We start from the raw sequence: 24,230 nt of genomic DNA, 5'->3' as shown, positions 1-24,230 counted from the left end.
GAAACTACAGTTTAAATAAGTTAAAGTACCTTTGGCTAGATCAAATACCAGGCTTTTTGGCTATTTTCCTAATTTGCTCAATAGGTACTTAGTGCCTACTATATGTTAGGCACTATGCCTGGCACTGTGGCAAAGAAAGGTCAGTAAGATAGGGTTCTTCTCCCCAAGAAGTATTGAATTTATTGGGGGAAACAGACAGATGTGTTACTGACAGAATATAAAAGTTACCTGAGGAAGCACACAGGCACAAATGGATGCCATGTGAGGAATATAGTACAAAGAGGGATTTACTTTCTACTGAGAGGATCAGGAAAGACCTTCTAGAGAAAATGGTGTGTAGAACCTGGAGAAGGATGAATAAGACTTTGGGAGAAAGGGTATTCTAAGCAGAGGAAACTCAGAAGCAAAAAACAGTTATGTTAGGAAAACAGTTTAATAAGTCTGGAGCCTGTGTTATTATGTGGGGGGTGAGGGATTTTATTATAAGACTTAAGGCTACAGACTGTGAAGACTCAGACAAGCCTGAACTAAAACCCCAGCTCCTCCCCAGTTTATTAGCTCAGTGACCTTGGGCAAGTCGTTTTACCTCACTGTGCCTCCTTTCCTCATGTGTGTAGTTGGGATAAAAATAGCGTGTACTGGCCAGGCATGGTGGCTCACACCTGTAATCCCAGCACTTTGGGAGGCTGAGGCGGGCAGATTGCTCGAGCTCAGGAGTTCAATACTAGCCTGGCCAACATGGTAAAACCCTGTATCTACTAAAAATACAAAAAATTAGCCGGGCATGGTGGTGCAACACCTGTAGTCCTAGCTACTCAGGAGGCTCAGGCAGGAGAATTGCTTGAATCCAGGAGGCAGAGTTTGCAGTAAGCCGAGATTATGCCACTGCACTCCAACCTGGGCAACAGAGTGAGGCTCCGTCTCAAAAAGAAAAAAAAAATACCATGTACTTCCTAGGGTTACGGGAGTTTCAGTAAGATAAAACATGTGTAAAGCACCTAGCAAAGTGCCTATCACAGAGTAAGTGAAGATACAATAGTAATTATTGTTATGCAGTTTCTCCTGCTTGGAATTGTCTCTCCCTGCCCCCTGCCAAACACATACAGACATCTTATTAATTTCTACTCCTTCAAAGCTCACTTCAAATACCATTTCTTCAAGAAGGCTTTCCGTGATACTTTCAGTTCCTATCCTCCATTGTATATTCTCATAACTTCTTTTCCCCATGATTGTAACTAAATAATGATTTGTTAAATACTGTTCCCCTGATAGATGGTAAACTTGATTTTGGCCAGAACTACTATCTTATTCACCCTTATATTCTTAATGCCTAGCACAGTGTGTCCAGCACATAGACATTTATTGAAGATGGTGATTTTTTTTTTTCTTTTTTGAGACGGAGTCTCGCTCTGTCGCCCAGGCTGGAGTGCAGTGGTGCGATCTCGGCTCACTGCAAGCTCCGCCTCCCAGGTTCACGCCATTCACCTGCCTCAGCCTCCTGAGTAGCTGGGACTACAGGCGCCCGCCACCGCGCCTGGCTAATTTTTTGTATTTTTAGTAGAGACGGGGTTTCACCGTGGTCTCGATCTCCTGACCTTGTGATCCGCCCGCCTCGGCCTCCCAAAGTGCTGGGATTACAGGCGTGAGCCACCGCGCCCGGCCTGATGGTGATATTATTAACTGATATAGGAACCACATAAGGAAAAGCTAGTTTGATGGAGGAGACATTAAATCTTGGCAGCAGTTATGCTAGGTTCACATTGCCTTCAGCATCTGTTGGGAAATGTTCATTTTGGAAATATAACTTAGAAGAAAGGTCAAGGTTAAAGATACAGCTTGGAGGTCATTCACTTAAGTTCCTAGTTGAGGCCCTGGGAATGGATGAAGTTGCCCAGGGAACCTGCAGATAATAAGAAAATAAGGCTGGGGGAAATGACATTTCCCTGATTCCATTGCCAATTCTAAGGTAGTAGCTAAAAGGCTGAGAATTTAAGCAGGGCTTTAGACAACTTTTCAGGGGTGAAAAGGTGTGAGTTGGTATCTAGGACCTGCTAAAGGATGCTGCCTTTTTCCCTTTGCTTTGGGTTAGGACTTAAACTGCTAGGGCTACATCTTAGCAGCGAGCACATCAGAAATAGACCCTAATGGAAGATCTGCTATTCTACCTTAGAATACCTCATTCCTTGACATTGGATTGCTGCTATTCATAGGTGCTTGGACAAATCAAATACAAAATTTTTTTTGTGGAGAAAGATAGCAGCATCCTAGACTTCAAGTTGTTTCTATAAACAAAGCAAAAAAAAAAAATGAAAACAAACAAAAAAACTGGGCACACAATCAGAAAAAAACAGCTATACAAGACAACATGACAATGTTTCTGGTACAGAAACCAGCAGAAACAACAGACAATAGAAACAGACTCAAAACAGTATAGGAAATAAAGGAATCTGACATGGACTATAAAATAACTATGCTTAATGTCTATAATGGAGGAAAGACAAACTGGACAATTCTGTCAGCGAATTGGAAACCATAAAAAAAAGGGTCAAATAAAAATGTTAGAATCAAAATTAGGAACCCAGTGGATTGGGTTAAAAGAAGATTAGACATTGGTGAAAGGAAAATTAGTGGACTGGAAGATGAATCACAAGAAAATAATGATATTGAAGAATACAGAGACAATAGGATAGAAAAATTGGGAGACAGAGAATAGGAGATATAGAGGATACAGTAAGAAAGTCTAATATACATGTGATTGAGCCCCAGAAGCAAATGTGAGAATGGGTCAGAAGCAATATTTTCAATGTAATGACTGAAAACTTTCCAAAACCCATAGCAAATTCCAAGACCTAGACTTGTGAACAACGCCAGTCCCCAAACAATAAATAAATAGGAATCCACACTAAACATGGTTGAAACAAAAGCAGCCAGTGGGAAAAGTAAGTTTGCCTTTAATAAAACAACAATTGAATGACCACTGATTTCTTAACTGAAACAATAAAGACATAATACAGTAGAGTGATACCTTTAAAGAGATGAGTCAGATTAAATGTCAGCCTAGAATTCTGTACCTGCCAAAAATGTCCTTTGATAGTGGAGGTGAAATAAAAACATTTTCAGTCAAAAACCGTAATAATTTTTCTCATTTTCTCTCTAAAGGAAATACAAAAAATGTGTTCTGCAGACAGAAATAAAAAGATTACAGATACAGGGTAGGAGATACAGGAAGGAGTAGAAAAGCAAAGAAAAGGATAAATATGTATGTAAATCTAAGTGAGTAGTACTGTTTAAAGTAAAGATAATGTCTTATTTTGCTTACGGTATGTATAGACTTAAAATATACAACAATAATGCCTTGTAAGTTATGAAAGGAGAGTAACTGTTCCAAAACTCTTACAAAGTTTTCTGGGAAAGATGGCAAAAATACCAATTAGTGAAAAAGTACCAATTAATGTTGGACTTGAATAGTCGAGAAAGTGTAAATCTCCAGGGTAGTCATAAAAAAAAGTAAAAGAATATATAGCTTTCAAATTAATAAAGAGAGACAGAGACATAGAATACTTTTTTTTAAAATAAGCAGTCTAAAAGATGGCAAGGGAAAAAGAAAAAATGCATAGTAAGTGGGACAAATAGGAAGTAAATAGGAAGTAGTTAGTAAGATGATAGGCTTATACCTAAATATGCCAGTAATCACATTAAAGTAAATGAATTTAATACTCTAAGTAATAGAGTCAGGATTTAAAAATGAAACTTAATTTTGTGTTCTCTAAAAGACATATTTAAAATATAAGGACATAGAAAGTATAGCAGTATGAAAAAATGTAAATGTGAACAATAGCCAAAAGAAAGTTTGTGTTGATCTAATAATATCAGATAAAGAGCACTTCAAGGAAGCTCAAAAAGCATAAAGCAAAACTTATACAATTTTAAAGAAAAATAGACAAATTCAAAATCACTATAGGAGATTTTCACACTTTTCTGTAACTGAACAAGCAGACACATACATATAAGTCAGTAAGGGCATAGAACAGTGCTTCTTAAACTTTAGCATACATAAATAAGAATGATCTGGAGAGCTTTTAGAATATAGATTTCTGGGCCCCATTCCCAGAGGTTCTGATTCAAAGTGTATGTAGTGGGGCTGGCAATTTACAGCTCCCAGATTATGCTGATGCTGATGGTTCTGGAACTACACTTTGGAGTAGCACAGATATAGAAGGTTTTAACAATTAGCAGACTTGACCTAATGGACATATATAGAAACACTACATCCAACAACTGCAGAATATACATTCTAATTTTAAGCACTTATAGAACATTTTGAAAGTTGACTATATTCTGGGACAAAGTACCTCTCAATAAATTTTAAACAGTTTAAAACAGACTATGTTTTCTGACTACAGTGGAATTAAACTAGAAATCACAGATAACTAGAAAATAACAGATAACCAAATAAAATTCCATATGTTTAGAAATTAAGCAATATAACCCTTGGGTTAATGAAGAAATCACAATGGAAATTAGAAAATAACTGAATGACAGTGAAAAGATAACATACCAAAACTCATGGGGTACAGCTAAAGCCATGTTTAGAAAGAAATTTATAGCTTTAAATATATATTATATATACATGAATGTGTATGTGGTGTGTGTATGTATGTATATACTGTACATATCTGTATATATGTGCATGTATATCCGTGTGTGTGTGTATATATATATGCACACGCATACACAGTAGGTCCATTTCTAATTTAATCTACAAACACATTATCTGTGTACAATTTTTCTTGCTCCAGTCTTTATAATAGCAAAAGACTGAAAATTCAGTTCAACCTCCGCCTCCTGGGCTCAAGTGATCCTCCCAACTCAGCTTCCCAAGTAGCTAGGACTACAGGCATGAGCCACCATGCCTGGCTAATTTTTGTATTTTTTGTAGAGATGGAGTTTCACCATATTTCCCAGGCTAGTCTCAAACTCCTAAGCTCAAACCATCTTCCTGCCTCGGCCTCTCAAAGTGCTGGAATTATAGGCATGAGCCACCGCACCCATCCAGTGCTGTCCTTTCATATCATGTATTTTGATAAACTGGTATTTTAACTTCAGATGACCGTACGTTCTGTGTAGGAAGGCGGAGAAGTCACTCAGACTCTGCTCCAGCACTATTTAGTAACAGTGTGACCTTAAGCAAATTATTTAATGAGTCATTTTTTATCTATAAAATGAGAATAACGATAATTTGCTCAGAGGATTCAAGGGTTGATGAAATCATGTATGAAGAGTGTCTAGTACAGGGCCTGGCATCTCATGAATGTTCATTAAATGCCAGTTGTCATCCATTCAACCTACATTTTCTTGCTGGGCATACAGAGTCTTATAAAGGATCCAAAAGAAAGAGGGAACAAAGGTTCTGACATCCGGCAAACTAGCGTGCTAAGTATTCACAGGCTCCCTGAAGGTGAGATCCAGGGCGGGGCATGAGGGTGTGTCTGTTCTTAGTCTCTGATGGACCTACCATATATATATATTTTGTATTCTTTACTCCAAAAATGCATGAGATTCATTTTTGATGAGAATTAATTATATATATTGAAAGCTTACTATGCTTTTTGAGGATAGGTATACCCGCTTTAACAATTAAATGAAATTTTTCTGGATTTTTGAAAAGAAAAGAAAACTGCAGTGGGTATGTGGTGAGGAATGGTGTTTGAATAAATAAGCGTTTCCCTTAAACAAGAGGTGTGACTGTAGGATTTCTTTTCATAGGACACTGAATGCATGTTGATGTTTTTATTTACAGAGATAAGATTTACCTGAAACTTGTCAGAACAAAAAGTCTGGCCCATCGTTATTTGGAGTGCTCTGTGCATTCATTCTGGGATGCTGCTGTGTTGCCTGGGAGATGGCTTCACCTTTCAGCATAGCTGATGGGAGGCAGTTCCACAGTTGTGATGTCAGTGTTTCAAAATCTGTCAAAGAGGCTTTCCATAGAGCCTAGGAAGGAAAACTACTAAGTTGTATACCTACCACATTTTTTTTCTAATAAGAAAAATAATTTTAAAGAAAAAAAACCTCTTAACTGTAAATGTTGTCTGTGGTAATTTAGAGGCACCCCTCAGCACATGTTTTAGGGAGTTGAACAGTGTCATCCATTTTCTATGTACTGTGGCCACAAGGCTGATGTTTTATACACTTTTGCAGATGAGCCTCTTTGTGAATGTCACGAGCAGTTATCAGTCTATCATGCAGAGGAGAAAGGGCAAAGCTGAACTGTAAGAGTGTCAGCACATTATGGCAATAAAATTTTTCACAGCCTCAAATTTAAAAAATACTGTACTTGACAAGGGAATCTGTTTTAAATTATTTCAAATGCTATGGAAACTGAATTTCTATTTGTTCGGTTCTCCCATTAAAAGTGGGATATTTTCCAAAAGTTGGTTTTCAAGTCAGTTGTGATAAATTTGCAACTTCTTTTCTTTTCTCTCGCTCTCGCTCTCTTTTTTTTTTTTTTTTTTTTTGAGACAGAGTCTCGCTGTGTTGCCCAGGCTGGTGTGCAATGGCTTGATTTCGGCTCACTGCAACCTCCACCTCCCGGGTTCTCCCACAGTTCTCCTGCCTCAGCCTCCTGAGTAGCTGGGACTACAGGCGTGCACCACCATGCCTGGCTAATTTTTGTATTTTTAGTGGAGACGGAGTTTCACCATGTTGACCAGGCTGGTCTCAAACTCCTAACCTCAGGTGATCCACCCACTTTGGCTTCCCAATGTGTTAGGATTACAGGCATGAGCCACCGCACCTGGCCACATTTGCAACTTGTTTTCTTAGAAGAGAAAAATGTGTGGATTCTTGGGCTAGCCCACATTTTAACCATGAAGGAGCTGAAATATTTTGCACTGAAAAGGTAGAATATAAGTTTGTAGACCTCACCATTTAATACAGTGAAAAAGAAATGAAAATGAGTAAAGAATACTTTTTAAAACTTGTACTAAGTATTAAGAGAAAACAAGTTTTATCTGGCAAGACATAATGAAACGGGCTTTGTAACCTTAGGTGAGTTACATAAACTTTTTGACTTCAGTTTTTGCTTCAGTAAAATTGGGTCTTTGTAACAGTTAAATGAGATAATACATGCAAAATTCCTAATACAGAGCTGGCTCATAATGAGCTCTTTGCAAATGGCCACTGTTTGAAAACAGGCACAAGTGGCATTGGAATTCAGGTTTCCTGCAAATTCCAGGTCCAGTGCATTGTCCTGCTGAGTTGGGGCAGGGATGAGAAGGGATACAGGTAGTGCTGTCAGGTACTTGTGCAGAGCAATAGCCCAGCAGGAGGGTGGCAGATGGGAGCTCTTGGTCTTCTGTGGTAGGAATTTTATTCTGTTCAGGTATGTAGGAGTTCACCTCCTTTTCCCTTCTTGCTGCTGCCTGTTCCCTCTTACCAGTGTCTCACCAGCACTGGGGGCAGGGCCAGCTTACCCAGAACTTGGAGCTCCTGGGAAAAGGGGTCCTGACCTTAGGCACTGCAGGAAGTAAGCATGGCGTGTATGCCGTTGGCCTTCAGAGGGTTTTGTTATTGCTGATTTGTTTTAAGAAAAGGGAAAACTAACATTTACTGAGTGCCTGGTACATCCCTGGCACAGTCCTATGTATTCAACATGCCATCTCATTTAATGTTCACAACAGCCCCATAAAGAGGCGGTATCATTATCCCACCTTGTAGACCAGGAAAGGAGAACCTTAGATGGCATGACTTGTCTAAGGTAACATAGGCAGGAAATTGCAGAGCTGAGATTTACACACAGGTCCGTTTGGCTCTCAAACCCATTTATCCAGCTGTCCTTAGAGTTCTTAGAGGAATGCACACAGTGTGTGTATCCAGAGTGCCCAGCCTTTCTGTCCTTATAGAAACTGTATCAAACCTGTACCTTCTGGAGGGAGAGGACTGGTGTGAAATTTAGAATTTATTAACACCATTAACTTTAAAAATTGAACAGTATCTGGCTTCCATCCCTCACTTCAAATTGAATCACATAATGGGGATGAAAACATTGATTAGGGAGAAACTCTTTGTTAGAGGTAAAATTGTTTACCATGTAAATGTGCTACCATGTTCCATTATACATGACTTAGCATTTCAACATTTCATAATCTGTTACATTTAATTAGGCACAGTACATAAAGTATGCATCACAAGTAAACATGGGGAAACACAATGGCAAATTTTTCTAAGATTTGTGCTTCATAAATTTTCAGTTTGTTAATTTCAATAATGATGTTTTAGTGTCAGCTGCTTCTTTCCAAACAAGTGCAGATCCTCTCCCTGACGCAGTTTATTCACAGAAACAACGTCAAGGATGAACTACAAAGTTCTGCACTTCTGCCTCTTAGAGGCTGCCTTTAAGTAATAATTTTTCTCTTTTATTTAATGCTGTTATTAACATGATCAATAAATGTAGTGACAGAATTTGAAACGTAAGATACAATTAAAGCTAATTAATAAATTGGCTTTCAGTGACTGTGGAGACATTATAGATGGTTTAGCTTTTTATTTTGAACATGGAATTTTTCTTAAATGCAAAGCCGCTTGGGAAATTTCAGTGGCTTGAGATTTACAAAGTGTTTGATTTTAATTATTTTAAGCATTCTCAAACCTGTCAACCATGCCCTTCAGATAGAGTACAGTAATGGCATTGGTCACTCATATAGCTCTGGGTCCCAGCACAAGACCTGGCACTTAAACTCATAAAGATTGTTAAGTGACTTTCCAGTGCTTTTTCTGTTTTTTTTTTTTTTAATTTATTCATTAAAAAGTATATTTTTCGAATTTGAAAAATCCTAATACTTGCTGATCTGAAAACAATTTGGATGATACCTGAAAACACAAGAAACACAAAACCAGAAATTACTTCTAAACCCCACTGTACATGATAGTCACGTTAGTACTTTTTTCCTGTGCTTGTGTATATACCTACATCTATGTATGTCAGTGTTTGAGTATTTTTACTAAAATAATAAAACAAAGGCTCATGGTGTATAAAAAGAAAAAAATGCCCTTTCTTCCTTTTTTATAGTATATAATGAATATTTTCCCCTTGATTTGTCAATAAATATTTCCCCTCAACATGATCTTTTAATAAATGATCATATTCCATTATACAAATGTGCTATAAATTTAATCTCTCTCTCTCTCTTTCTCTCTCTCTCTTTCTATTAATAAGTAGGACTAAGGGGTCAGGCATAGTGGGGCAGCAGGACTGAGGGGCCAGCACTTTGGGAGGTAGGTGGATCACTTGAGCTCAGGAGTTCAAGACTACCCTGGGCAATATAGCAAAACCCTGTTTCTACAAAACATATAAAAATTGGCTGGCTGTAATGATGGCTCACTGCAGCCTCAACCTCCCAGGCTCAAGAGATCCTCCCACCTCAGCCTCCAGCTACTCAGGAGGCTGAGGTGGGAGGATCTCTTGAGCCTGGGAGGTTGAGGCTGCAGTGAGCCATTATTATGCCACTGCACTTCAGCCTGGGCAACAGAGTGAGACCCTGCCTCAAAAAAAAAAAAAAAAAAAGATAGGGCTGTAGTGGATATCTTTGTACATTTATCTGTAAGTATTTTCTCAAGATAAGTTTTAGTAATCTGGGCAAAGGGTGTGTTAATGTTTGCTGGCTTACACTCCAGAAAGGTTATGCTAAATAAAAAGTAAACTGTATCTACCCCCCTTAAGTTTATTTCTTTAATCTGAACTTAAAAGATCCTATAATTGACAGATTTGTTGTCTGTGTAGCTACAAAAGGTCATTGTGACATGGAAGTGGTTACCCAAATGAGCCCTGTTTTGAGCCCAGAAAAAGTCTTTAGGCACACCCAGTATGAGGGGTTCCCATGCTGTGCTCACATAGAGAAATTAAAATGTAACCAGAGTTAGCCTGATCACTTAAGGCAGCTCTCTGCAAACTTGGGGGTGGGACGCATACTCCACAGAGTAGCTGAAGGTTTTCCAAAGAGGACTCAGGAATGCATGGTTTCAAGGTTTTCACTGGCCAGCTTTCCTTGTATATATGTGTACTCCTTCCTAAAATCCACCTGCCCCAGAAAGTGGCTCTGATGGAAGCATTGTGTTGGTTTTCTTTTCCCTTCCTGCCCTTTCCTACCTGCCCTTTTCTTACTTTATGAAAGAAAGGGATACTTCCACCTGGTTCTTGCCCTGAAGTATGAGACCCTTCTGGGTGCCCAACAAGAGACGTTATGAAATACTGGTGGTAACCAAACCTCCTTTAATCGGCACTGTACTGTCACCCCACTCCCAAGTACGAAATGCGTGCACGATGAAACCTGCATTTGATGGTCAAAATAAGTATACTTTTATTTATCAAAATAAGTCTTTGTATTGCTTTGGTTAGTTTTAGACTAACTATAATGATAGTTTAGTCCAGAAGGAAATATTAAACATGTAGAGCCTTATAATTACAGGAAATAAAAACAATTTCAAATTTTCAATTTCCATATATTCCTTTTGTAGAGCATAAAAGTATATTGCATTAGGATAATATGGGAGAGAAATGAACTAGAAATAAACTTTCAAGAACAAAAAAAACATAAAATTTTAGACTTGAAGAGCAGGTTTGTTTTGTTTTTTTGTTTTGAAACAGATACAGTCTCCGTCTGTTGACAGGCTGGAGTGCAGTGGCGCGATCTTGGCTCACTGCGGTCTCTGCCTCCTGGGTTCAAGCGATTCCCCTGCCCCAGCCTCCTGAGTAGCTGGGACTACAGGCGTGCACCACCATGCCTGGCTAATTTTTTGTTTTTTAGTAGACACAGGGTTTCATCATATTGGCCAGGATGGTCTCGATCTCCTGACCTCATGATCTGCCCGCCTTGGCCTCCCAAAGTGCTGGGATTACAGGGGTGAGCCACTACGCCTGGCCTATGTATTTTTTAAATGGATAATGGGTATCAAATTGCTGTGCTATTTATATTTGGTTGGATACATTTTAAAGAACAGTGTTACAGTTTTATTTTAAGATGTCAACATTTATGATATACTGGAATAACACTGTTTACAACTATGTAGACTTATGAAAAATTGTAGATGCCAACTTAGAAAATGTGCAAGGAAGGAAAAATGTGTGAGAAGGTCCATGATTTTTCAAAATTAATTTAGGGGGAATTTTGCACAGCAAAAATGTGCAGACCACTGACCCTGGACAGGCACATGGATGGGAGGTCAGCCTCACTGGAACCCTTTCTGAACTCCACTGCTACAGATCTCAGGCTCCATTTCAGCTCTGTCCCCTGCACTCAGCAGTAACACCTGGGGAGAACCTGCGAGCCCCTCTTCAGGCTTTCCCTTGCCCAGAGCTTCTCCCCCTTCCTTTTCCTCAGCCAGAACCTGCCAGCCCTTCAGGTGCTTTGGTCCTGCTCCTCCCCAGGTACCAATGCCTTCCCCATCTCACTGCCCGCTCCTTCCCCGACAGAAAAGTTCTCTCACGTGCTACCTCTTGTAGAAACACTTCTTGATTTTTCCTCTCCTTTTTCTGTAGAATGGGGTTCTCTTCCCTCTGTCACTATAAAAATGGGGTTTAGAGGTTAAGAAGGGAAAAGGAAGTTAAGTTACGTAAGAGAACAAAAGTTTCTGGGATCTCGGAGTGGTCCAGGGAGAGGGAGGCAGGCTTGCATTTTTGGCTTGTTTGTGGCCACACGAGCCATTGGAGTTTTCTGCTTCTGAATTGTGGAGTTTCAATAAAAGTACTCTGGAATTGAACTGGATTGAAACGGAGGTCCCGTTCAGGTTTGACCTCGCCTCACAAGCCTCCTCTGATTTCTCAGACCTGCTGGGATGTCTCTTCCTCCAAATCCTTGTCTGCACTATACGGTTCAACATGAGATCATCACCACCCTGCAAGTTTTGCTAATTATTTTGAGTGGATAGCATTGCTTTTATAACCAGATTGTAAAGTCCAGGCAGGAGAGGCCATGTGCTTATTTTTTCATCTCCCCACAGCACCTGGTACAGTATTGACCATAGCAGATGCTTGGTAAGCATTTCGCAGTTGGTTATTTAAAAAAGAAAAAGCTGATGGGAAGTCCTGGGGCTGAATTCTAGATCCATCCCACTTTGCATCCCACTTTGGCAACTTGTCTGTGTGCTGGATCTCTCGTTTCTTCCTTGATAAAACATGAGTGATAGTAATAGCTAATAGTTATCAGGTAAATAGTATATGCCAAAGCCATTAACGCACCCAACAATTCTGTGAGGAAGATACTAAGATTTATATTGTTATTCTCATTTTATAGGAAAGGAAACACTAAAATAACTAAAACAATCTGTCCGAAGTCACTCAGCTTAGTAAATAGCAGAGTGTGAATTTGAAACTGGATTCTGAGTCGAAAGCACGTAACCATTATGTGATACTTCCCACATCTGACTCAACTCCCTCCAAATCAGAGGTTCTAAGTGAGATAATAAGTAAAAACTTTTTGAAGAAGGTAAAAAAGCTATATAAAAGGTGAATCTAGGTATTGTATTATGTGGAAAGCATTTTTACTTTTAAAAGCAATTGGCAACCTATAGCTGAATTGCGTGGGGCGGGGGGGAATACATGGTTGTAGTATGTGGGAGAGACCAGAGCCCTTTTTGGCTGCTCCTTGGCCTTGCAGAAAAGTTCCAGAAAATCAGCGGCCTGCATAATGTGCACTACTCGTTCCCCTAATTACCAGAGGCTCAGTCTGGGGGCTGATAACAATGAACATCAGTAGAAGAGGGAGAGTACTTGTGCTTTTATTCTCATTTTTAATTGATCTTAAAATTCTTCCATGGCCCTTTGCCTTGGGCACAATCCAGAGTCATGAATCCTTGATATGTGGCTCAACAGAGAGGCACAAGACAGTGTAGTCCCTTTCCCTTCACCAATTTCCTGCCTGCGTTTCTATTCTGGGACCACTGTACAGACCATTCCAGTTCAGAGATGGAGCAAGCTCTGGTCGCCTTCATGCACCATGCATACAGCCTGGCCCCACTGGGAGCACTGTGCAGGAGGGGCCACATGACCTGCAGCCTTGGAGGCTTCCTACTGGGCGAGCTTAGGGCTTCTTTTGCAACTAATTATATCCATCTGTTTTTAAAAGGTGAAAAAAAATCCTGAATTTATGTGTCGATTGATACATTAATTACCCCATCTCAGTTGCAGCAGTGTGGTCTTAATAGCTGATTGCTGCAATACCCAAATCTGTAATATCAGAATGTGACGTGCATATTTTAATTTGAGAAATAGTTTAACATTTTTAGATATTCATTTAGATGTGGTTATGCAGGTTAAACATAACGTATGATCACTGCTTCTTTCATTGCTTCCAATTAAACCTTGCTTGTTAGTTTAACCTCTAGGTAATCCCATCAAACAATTGATGTCAAGGAAACAGTGCCCACAGTAGCTTCGGATGAGTGGCCATTAATTTTAATTGCCTTGATATTAAAGATTAAGAAGTATTGGGACTAGCAGAATAAAAACGATCTGATGTCAAGCAAATCCACTTGCTAAAGCTTCCCCAGGCTGCTGGTGATATTAAAATTTTACTGTGAGAATTAAATAAACCTTTATTAGTGATGACTGTTGTTTGATTGGTCCAGAGGTATGCATAAACAGAGGATTCTTACATATCTAGAGATGAGACCTTCGATGGTACAGAGATTCCTCAATTATGAAACTGTTAATAAAGCTGTAATCTGATTTTCCAGGCTAGGTTTCATTAATGTATTATAGCTTCTCTGATTGTCAAGGTAATATTAACTACAAAGTACTGAATCCAACAGAGAATTGTTTGGAAGAAGAGAATTCTAAGATGGGCCTTTGTTGCTAAATTCAGAGTTGGGGAATTTTCATTAATTATGCTTAAGAAATGCCAGATTCCCTCTCAACCAAGACTATCCTCCTTTGCACTATAGATATGTTCAATATTTAACTCTTTCTGAGGCCTGACAGTCTTAGTCAGAAAAGCTAGAGTGATAATTATGTATTAAAGGAGCGTTTTGCAAGCCAGCTCTAGGCCTGTCTCCTGAGCTGAGAGCATGCGTTGGGAAACATGAGGTAAGGTCAAAGAGAACATGCTTTAACAAGCATAATCAGAACCCATACCTTTGTAGTCCTTTTCCAATCTTGATTTAGAACTTTTGGAATCACATAATTCTGGTATGGATTCTAATGGTCACTGAGGCTGATTTGTCTTGGTGCAGAAATTCCTCCCGAGTATCTGTCTCCATCCTGCTCAAGGCCTGGGCACCACACCTGCATCGTCTCTGACTTGTCCCTCTCCACTGACGTCCAGAGCTAGTCAGTGGCCAGATTCTGTCTGTTCCTCCTCCATAATATGTACCCTCTCCACTCCTACTGCTCTGCCTGGCTCAGGCCCTCATGGCTTCCTCGCTTATATACTCTCCTAACTTCCTCCTATTGCCACATCCTATGCAGTTATAATGCACACCTGCTGTGAGCCTATGGGGCTCAGGAAGGGAGAGCCAAGAAGGCTAATAATAGGATGAAGAGGTCCCTTGGGGCTGAGCTTGAAGGCCTAATGTTGTAACAGTCTAGATGTTGGAAGTAGGACCAATGTGTGGAAAGGAAAGGGAACCAGATTGTAGTTCAGAATAAAGAGAACTATATACCCATTAGGACTATCCACCAATGGAGGCAGGGATTTTGTGAGGTAGTGAGTACCACATCTCTGGAGATGGAGAGATCAGGACCACAAAGAAAATATGGAGGAGGTGGCACAGGCTTAGAGGACACCCGACTTCCTCTTAGACCTATTGAGTTGGAGGTTGTGGCAGAACAATATATAGGGAAATCTCTTTAAAAATGAGAACTCACTAAATTCATAGATGATATGGATAAGAGATGGAAATCTGGGAGTCATCCACACAGAGAGGATAATTGAAATTTTGAATATGGATAAGGTTGCTCTAGGTGCAAGAGAGAAGAGGGTCAAGAGCTGAGTCCTGGAGAAAACTTGTCTCTCTCTCTGTCTCTCATATCAGGAAAGAGCAGATGTTGGAGGAGAAGGAGAATAATGTCACATACACCATGTAAGAGCCTGCTCTAGGCAAGAGGGGTGTTAATTACAAGTATCAGACACTGTTGAGAGTTCAAACTAGTCAGAGAGACAAGGCCATTGGATTTGGGACTGGTGTAATGCCAGTATAACTACTCCCCTCTACCACCTAGCCCCTGAAATTGTTCACATTAAAATAAGAAAATGTATGCAAGGTGCTCTGCATAATGGTCATTCACCAAATGATAGTTATTAGAGCCACTCTATTTGATATGAAGAAAAGAAGGGATACATACAGTCTTCTAGGGGGAAAAAAAGATGGTGGAACAGAAACAGCTAGGAAGTGCTGATCTGTAGCACATTTACTTCCTGATGGGCTTGGCTTGTTTCTGTCTGATGAACCTGCGCTCATGGTTGCTGCATAGGTCCTCGGCAAGTATGCCTGCATGTGTGTATGTGCATATGTGTGCACCCCATGACCCCCAGGGTGGACAGCATATGGTCAGCAGCAAGGCCAATGTTGTCTTCCTCACGTGGCTCCCTTGCCAGGGCTTTCTGCTCCTTCCAGAAGGATGAGTGCCATAGGTTGAAGAATGAGAATTCTATTTCCAAAGCAATTAAAGACTTGGCAGAAATGGTCAAAAGGGGTGCCCACAGTGTAAATTGGGTTGGAAGGCTTCAAACTACATACTACTCCTTATGTCTCTTCAGGGCCCCTATGAATAGCTGTTAGGAATAATACCTTCAGGGGCCGGGCGTGGTGGCTCATTCCTGTAATCCCAGCACTTTGGGAGGCCGAGGCGGGTGGATCATGAGGTCAGGAGATTGAGACCATCCTGGCTAACATGGTGAAACCCCATCTCTACTAAAAATACAAAAAATTAGCTGGGCTTGGTGGTGGGCGCCTGTAGACCCAGCTACTTGGGAGACTGAGGCAGGAGAATGGCATGAACCCGGGAGGCGGAGCTTGCAGTGAGCCGTGATGGTGCTACCGCACTCCAGCCTGGGCAACAGAGCGAGACTCCATCTCAAAAAAAAAAAAGAAGAATACCTTCAGGGTAGAACAATGATCCCACCCAGCCTGATATCACAGCAATATGCCCCTTTGACAGATTATTAAGAAATTATTGAAAAGTATTTTTAAACTGTTACTTTAATAAAAGAGAGGTTAGATCCTTTTATATAGCGAGTGGGTATACTTTCTCATAAATTGCTGTGTGGCTTTTAGCTTCTTTATATAGCTCAATTACAGGTGCCTGAACACATTGTAACTGTAAGCCATGATTCTGGGGCTGAGTTCTGCTCTCCTTGAAATGTGATGAAATCTGCCTATTGCCAAGATCCTTTGTAGAAATTTTTTCCATTTGCACCAGCTGACATCATAAGAAGTTTGCAAAAGAAATAAATATCTTCTACCTGATGACATTAGAGTTGCTCCTCTGTGTGTTTGCATTTGACCTGATTGGAATTACTTGAGTTTTCAAGTTGTGACCTTCCCACATGTTAACTGGCAGAGCTTGAGCAGCCATCTTGGCAGACATGCAGTGTTTGCTAAGGCAGAAGACAAAGGGTTTTTTCATCCATTATTAATTGATGTTACTCTTTTCAGCAGACCAAACATGATTCTACTATACAGCTGCCAAAATTATTCTAGACCCAAAAAAGAAGAATAAGTTGTTCATGTTCAAGTATTTCTTATTAGTTACCTAACTTAGCAAATATTTCCTTCAGCTTTTCAGCCTGATTTTGGGGGCCTATTTATATACTAATCGGTATATAGCAGTTGGATGTCTTTTATGAGCAGTGCTCCCTGCCATTTTGATATTAGTGTGGCCAACTCTAAGAAAGCGGTGTTATTCCAAAAGAATGTGAGAATTTTGCCAAAAGAGAAAATAACCCCTAAAACCATAATGCATGATCCATAGGATGCGAGGTTGCAGGCTAGGAATTGTGTGGTATTGCGTTGGTGTCCGACAGGTATTATTGGATTTTCATTTTTTCTTCCTCTCTCCCCTTCACCTCCATGTCCCTGTAATTTGTAGGTATCCAATTGGTTTGGCAACAAACGAATCAGGTACAAGAAGAATATCGGCAAGTTTCAGGAAGAAGCCAACCTCTATGCTGCAAAGACGGCCGTGACAGCTGCACACGCAGTAGCAGCAGCTGTGCAGAACAACCAGACCAATTCGCCCACCACACCAAATTCCGGTGCGTACTAGGGGCTTGCTCCCCAGCTGGCCCAGGCAGCCTTATGCCACAATGCCCTGTCCCACAGGCCAGGAAACAAGAGCCATACTGAGGACAGAGTGGACTTAAAAAGGAAGATTTATATTCAAATGTAGGCTTGTTCTTGAGATGGGTGAATGAGTGGAAGGCCAGAGCCTGTAAACCCACTCTTCACAGTGAATGCCACTCACTAGTAGATGATGGAACTTGTACACTTAGTAGTGGCTTTCAGTTCAGCAATTAGGCAGAGTGCTCTCACTCATGACTATTTTAGCTATCTCTTTCCAGTTATCACTTTAGGGTCAGTAGTGGTCTGTGGAGAGTGAAATAGCAGAAGTGGGAAATGCAGCAGTTGCTGTGCATGAGGAAGCTGGAATGCTGGAGGGAAGTGCAGCGGTGCTTTCTGCCCAGCGCCTCTGTCCTTTCTCTGCCTTTCGGCAACATTGTCTGAGCAGGACTGACGGCATGCTCAGCAGGTGGCTAACTGTGAGGGTTATGGTGCTTAATACACACATGCAAGATTCTTGGATCCTTGTCCGGTACATTTTGGCTGCATTTTATGTGACATTTGTGAGGGGGTTAGAAATACTTTAAAGTTTCGGGGAACTTGAATAACAATGAAAGATGTGCAGCTAGTCCAAACAGATGGACTTGAGTAGCAATTCCAGGGACTTTTCTGAGAAGGTCTCTTAAATATATCTTTAGAAGTTCAGAAAATAGGGGATTTTTCGTTTGTTTTGTCTTGTCTCCTCGCCCCCCAGTTCTTTTTAATGGCACATAAAAACAGGTGAAAGGAGAGGGAGGTATATGCATAGCTAAGAAAGAGTTCCTGGAAAAGTCTCTTCTCTGGGTGGCTGTCCACCGTGACAGTTAGCCTTGTTGACAGGCTCGTGTCATGACTAAATCCTGCAGATCAGTGGAAACAAGGGGAAGGGTCCAGGCCAGCTGCTGGGTGTTTTGGTTTATTTTTTCTTTTTAATTTATTTTGATTTGTCTCTTCATTTTTGGTTTTGTTTTTTAAGTTTGGGCTTCCCCATTGATGGGACTTCTAGATGTAGAGTGACTCACAGGACCCAACTCTGTGGAGTTACTCTCCATCCTCTTAGATCTGGAAATGCTTTATGTTGCGCACAGCCTTTCCCTTCTGTACTTTTTCTCCTCTCCCTGCCTCTAGGTCTTTGAGGATTATGTGTGTAGCTCTCTGTTATTCAGCTACTTAACTCTTTCCTTTCCAGGTTCTTCTGGTTCTTTTAACCTCCCAAATTCTGGGGACATGTTCATGAACATGCAGAGTCTGAATGGGGATTCTTACCAAGGGTCCCAAGTCGGAGCCAATGTGCAATCACAGGTAGGAGAGATGCCCCAGAGGGGCCTTTCTAGCAGGGTAGGGTTTGGGCTCAAAACTCCTTCCTCTGACCCTATGGAAGTGGTCTACACATCCATGCAGAACCTGTGCTGGGTGCTTCCAAACGGGACCCATCTGCCCCACCATTTAATTTAATGAGAAGTCAAGCGAACAGTGACTTGTGATGATTCAAACCTGATAAACTTTGTGAATGCATTCGGCTCTGGCTTGAGCTCATGGAGAGGGGTTGGGTGCATCTTACTTTTGTCACAAAATAGAACAGAAAAATTGAGTGTTCCAGTGTGTATATGGTTTAAGAACATGTTGCTGTTTAATTTCTTAAGTCAGAGTACAAAATCTGAGTTCTTAAATTATAACTTTATAATTTCTACTCTTTTCTTGTCCTCTTAATTGAGAACAGAACTACTCATATAGTTTTTATACATTTAGATGTGTGTGTATGAGACACAGAGAAAGTGAGAGAGAGAGAGAGTTGAGATAATTCCATATACACAATTCTAAGTAGGTTTTCACCCACAGCCACATCCATTTGGTTGTTGTAGATGGAAAGTTGCATTGCCATGAAGATGTTATTGTTTGGCTGGCATGAAAAACAAAGATTTGTGAGTTTAAATATGCAAAGAATGGTTGAAATTCTGCCAGTCACATTTGATTGATAAATCTGTCTTTCATTGAAGTTGTTAAACCCTTGTGGCACACATAATTCAAATTATTTCCTTTTGTAAGTGATGACGTCTTAATAGATTTGGGATGATGAATTTTGTTTTCTCTCACCTAGGTGGATACCCTCCGTCATGTTATCAATCAGACGGGAGGCTACAGTGATGGCCTTGGAGGAAATTCACTGTACAGTCCACATAATTTAAATGTGAGTACTCTGGGGAGCCAGCTGTAGGAGCACAGTGTCAGGTAAACAGTGACTAATAAAGAAATTAATAGCCATTTGACCTGGCTTCTCATCTTATTGGCAGGTAGGGAAGGCAGCATCTTTGCTGCATGTTTATTTTAAGAACCTAAATGCTTAATGCCAGCTGGATACCCTTAGAAGTCGTCATAGATGCCCAGAAGTGGCTGGTGTCCTGTCATCAGCAGGGACTGAAGCATCAGCCCATTAAGATGCCATTTCCTACCATCAGTGCTGTGTTCCAGGGAGACGGTAGAAAACAGGTCATTTATCTTAGAATCAGGCAGCAGGAAAAATTCCGAAGCAGAACTCAGGTGAAGGTGGTAAGTTTGGAGACTCCCAGGCAGACCAACAAACCAAGCTAAACAAATAATTCTGTTATTAAAAGCATCTTGCTGTATTGTCAATGTGGGATGCAAAACATATTTGACAACTTTAATGATGGAGGAAATGATTTTAACTTCTGTAACTACTTCACTACAACTTTACCTTTCCCTCCACTGACATGGATGGAAAATGGCAAAACACACAGCTCTGGAAAAGGGGAAGGGGGCAGGGAGGCAGGTCATCGTGGCGGTGCTGCAGGGTGTGGTGGATGGAGTCTGGGGTTCTACACTTAGGAAGGAAATTAACTGCCCAACTCACGGTAGTAGACTCAGGAAGAAAATGGGCAAAATTCTCCCTTTTTAGGGACTTGGCTTGCTATGAGAGTAAATATTAATGATTTAAAAAGTGATTGAGGATGTTCAATTGTAAAGGGAAAAAAGGACCATTAAATACTCAAATCTTTTACATTTGAAATGTCAAATCTTTCTTTTTGGGCTTATAAATAACTCATAATAACCCACAACAAACCATATAAAAAGCCTTTTAGTTGCATTTCTCCTTTTTCATTTAAGTGTTTTGAAATGCTTCAGAGAATGTGCGATATCCTTATCAACATGATAAAATATGAAACTGTGATTGCCTGCAGCATTTTACAGACATGAATTCCATCTTCACTGATGAGGCTTGATAAGGCGCTGTTGTATAATACAGTGCATAATCTCAAACCACCAGAGTAAGGATTAATTTATTTTGAAAAAAAAAGAATGCTTGCTGACAACCTCTCCTCCAGCTGCCACGCTGGGTAAAAATATTGTACATTTGTTGTTTATAAATTTGGATAAAAGAGGAATGATGTTTACTTCAGATGGAATATCTTTAGACTTGTATCTGTGTGAGAGTTTTTCTTTTCCTGAGTAGATTTTCATACCTGAGGGGGGAAACAGCTTACCTTTTAGATAGAGAAGAGGATTTCTGAGAGTCCACCGAACACACACAGGCACGTCATTAGCCAACCTGGCACAACAGAGGCTTTAAAACAATACCACCGTAGCTTTTTTTTTTTTTTTTTTTAATATTGTTTCCTTTTGTTTTCCTTAACCTGAATTTGGTATGCCTCAAGCCTGGAAAATCCTCTTCCCTTAGGCTCTGGTCATCTCTGTGGGGTTGTTAGGTTTTTCCCTCCCTTTCCGTGGGTCATGGAGGTAGAAAAAGTGCTTTGCCTACTGAACTCTGCAGTGAATCAGAAGACAGGGAGTTCTCCAGGAACTGTGATCACGGGAGAAGAAACAATGGCTGCCACATGTTCATCTAGGAGCTATATCCGGGCTGGGCAGGGAATCTAGACAGAGTTCTCAGCAGCCTGGCAGCCCAGGCCTGAAAGAGGACATTTTGGATGGACTTGCAGAGGAAATTGCAGGTAGATGTGAGGGAGGCAGGAGGCACCTTATGATCCACCCTGACATTGGTGTGGGATTCCGGGTCTGGGGGCAGCATGCAGGCAGAGGGTGGTTGGTGCTGCAGGCACTGGGAGCCAGCTCACCCTCGCCTCCTCTCCAGAAAGGCCTGCCCCGTCACTTCCACTCAGTGTTCCCCAACTCACGAGGCTGGCACCTCCCTCTTCTTGACTGACATAAAAATATGTAGCGACAAGCTGTCTGCCACAGCAGAAATCTGATCAGACATTGATTTCAGCAATTGCCACTATAGGCCAAGACATAAGGCAAATTTGTTTCTGAGTACAGTTATTGCTGCTGCGGGTCTGAGGCAGGAAGGGCCAGCAGCATGTGGAAGGCAGGAGCAACATCCCAAATAGCAGCCTCGGCCACAGATAATTGGAATACAGATTTTAACAGTGTGTGCTGCTCCGCGGCTCATGCATTTTCATTCTGGAAGATCCTATTTGGAGGGAAATTCTGGCCTTCACTTTCTAAGGGTTACAGTAGCTGGCTATCAGGCGTGTATGGAAAAAGGGTGGGCAACTGCTTCTCTGTGGAAATGATGATTAAGCCGGGGTGAAGTTTAGACTTCATGGAGCCCAGGCTTTTGCTGAGGCATTGCATTGAGCTTCTCCACTGCTCCCTTCTTAAGAGATTCTTTTTGAGACACTGTAGTTTTACCAGCAGATCAAAGGCCAAGCTTGGTGCCAGCATGGGCCTCGCTGAAGCCCTTCTTCGGCATGTTGATTTATTGCCAAGTCTTTACTTGATGGGATGGATTTGTTTTACATGCATTTAATCCCACTTTAACACATGCTGCCAACTCCTGCCACAGTGGGTTTAGAAAATACATTTTGCTAATGCATCTCTGCTCTCATGTTGTCATCTGGGTGTTTTAAATTGGGGAGTAGAATTAATATGTAGACGTGCACCCGTTGAACTGTATTTCTCCTTTCAGGCTAATGGAGGCTGGCAGGACGCAACAACTCCATCTTCTGTGACTTCTCCTACAGAAGGCCCAGGAAGTGTGCACTCGGATACCTCTAACTAATCTCTGGCCACACTTTTCCCTGAGCTGACATGCCTTGATAAGTGCATTCAGAGCAATAGGAGGAAAAGGAAAGCGTTTTTGTAGCCCACCATCTACAGCTTTACTGTAAAACCTTGTCTTATTAGAGAACTTGGTAAATCTGTTTTTTAAGGAATCATAATCATTTGTATTTATACTTAAAAACACACAATGTTAAAAAAAAAAAAAAAGCACTTTATCCAATTAGGCCAAGATTTAACATTGTTGACAGTCCTGTAGCTATTTTATCATAATTTATTACCAATATTTTACATTAATGGTTTCACAGTTGCCAATTACTTGGCCTTAAGGGTAAAAAGTACAATATACACTAAACCTCAATCGTTAAAGCAGATGCAAAAATTCACCTCACCTAAATCGAACTTCTTACATATTTCCATTACTGACTTGGATTGTCTTACTTTCATATCACTAATGGAGTTGGAATAAAGAGCTGTTTGGCTATCCCTGTTAATGATGGTTGTGTTTAAGAATCTTCCTCGTCACGTTTGTGTTCAGATCTCTTATGTTATAATTAGATCAGAGACTGGTAGCATCGTTTCTCTCTCTGAAAGCACCAGTGCCCAGAGTCTGCTCGGTAATAAAATTATGGATCCAGATTGTTCTGAGAGACGAAGATACTTGCTGCTGATAGAGGTGAAAACGAGATCGATCCGTCTGGGGTTTTACGGTGTGCACTGGGTGCTGCATAGACTTGTCAAGGTTTGCTACGTCCTCTGGGCATCCGCAAAAGGCCCTGCTCTCTGGAGTGTTGTATATAGTGTAGCAAAAGAGTATTTATACATCCCACCAATCAAAACACAGCTTTATTACCTCATGCGAACTCATACAAACCAATAGAATTTCAACATGTTCTGTAGCTTAGAGTGCTCACTTACTACCTCTGAACAATACTCACGCTGTAGTTTGTCTCTTTCTTATCTTTTTGCATCTTGTAATTAACTCTTTGTTTCCCTTCATAAAATGTAATGTACATTGTAATCTTTTAAAAGAAAAATCAGGGTTGCATTTGCAACTTTTAAAAAACCGAGAGTGGAAACATTGGGTCTTAATTCAACACAGGATCAGTAAAACTGTTGTAAATACTGAGAAACATTTTGAATGTTCTTCATCTTACTACTAATCCATGCAAAAAAAAAAAAAAAAGCAGCGACTAATTGTGATGCATTCAGATTTCAGTATTCAGTACTGTATATTTCACCCTGTGTAATGGGGCCCCCTCTCCTTTCTCTTTTTGTATTGTATGCGATTCTGAAACTGATTGAGTCATGAAAATAATTTGTGGCGGTGATTCTAATGTATTAAAAACGTTTCGTGTTCCTTTCTAACTGGATTACACCCTGGATTGAAAAAGTCTTCCTCGTGGTAGTTACATGTAGTTTCAAACATGAATAAACTTTTTGCTTTCATGATTAAATGTTGATGCAGTTTCTTAATTCACTATTTCAGCCAGCCAAGTGCAGGGAGAGGAGAAAGTGCACCCAGCACCAGGCCTGGGAGTGTGACTGCCTGCCTGTCGGAGATGACTCTGAGATGATGGTGGGGCTGGGAGGGAAGGAGCAGCTGCTGTTGAGTGTGCAGGCATCGTGCCACCTACTGAACCATCGTTGGGAGTCCTCACTTGATCCTGATGTGCTCAGTAACACCCCAAGGAAAACTCCGTATTCATAGATTAGGAAACCAAAGCTCAGAAAATTTAAGCGAATGCCAAAAGATCACAGACCTAGGACAGCAAGGCGTCACACCTTGAACTCAGGTCTCTCTGCCCTCAGCTCACACTCTCCTGACCTAGTGATGCCTTTGGCACTTGTTAGATGGATTTTTTTTTTTTTTTTTTTTT

At 40.7% G+C, this 24,230-nt stretch overlaps 1 protein-coding gene across 5 annotated transcripts in view; it reads left to right on the top strand.

The window, feature by feature from the left end:
• The window catches only part of PBX3 (PBX homeobox 3), a 226,196-nt gene extending 202,389 nt beyond the window's left edge, over positions 1–23,807 (top strand). For 2 of the 5 annotated variants that reach the window (XM_025360296.1, XM_025360299.1), the window contains exons 6-9: positions 17,084–17,249; positions 18,503–18,615; positions 19,412–19,501; positions 22,259–23,807. In XM_025360296.1, coding sequence (XP_025216081.1) covers positions 17,084–17,249; positions 18,503–18,615; positions 19,412–19,501; positions 22,259–22,351 — 462 coding nt within the window. In that variant the 3' untranslated portion in view covers positions 22,352–23,807. Of the gene's footprint in view, positions 1–17,083; positions 17,250–17,740; positions 17,744–18,502; positions 18,616–19,411; positions 19,502–22,258 lie in introns of all 5 variants that reach the window. The other 3 variants (XM_025360298.1, XM_025360297.1, XM_025360300.1) reach the window with 3 other exon arrangements.
• Positions 23,808–24,230: the final 423 nt, after the last annotated feature.

Source organism: Theropithecus gelada, chromosome 15, assembly GCF_003255815.1.
Source record: "Theropithecus gelada isolate Dixy chromosome 15, Tgel_1.0, whole genome shotgun sequence".
Lineage (NCBI taxonomy): Eukaryota > Metazoa > Chordata > Mammalia > Primates > Cercopithecidae > Theropithecus > Theropithecus gelada.
This window is presented reverse-complemented; position numbering and strand designations above follow the sequence as displayed.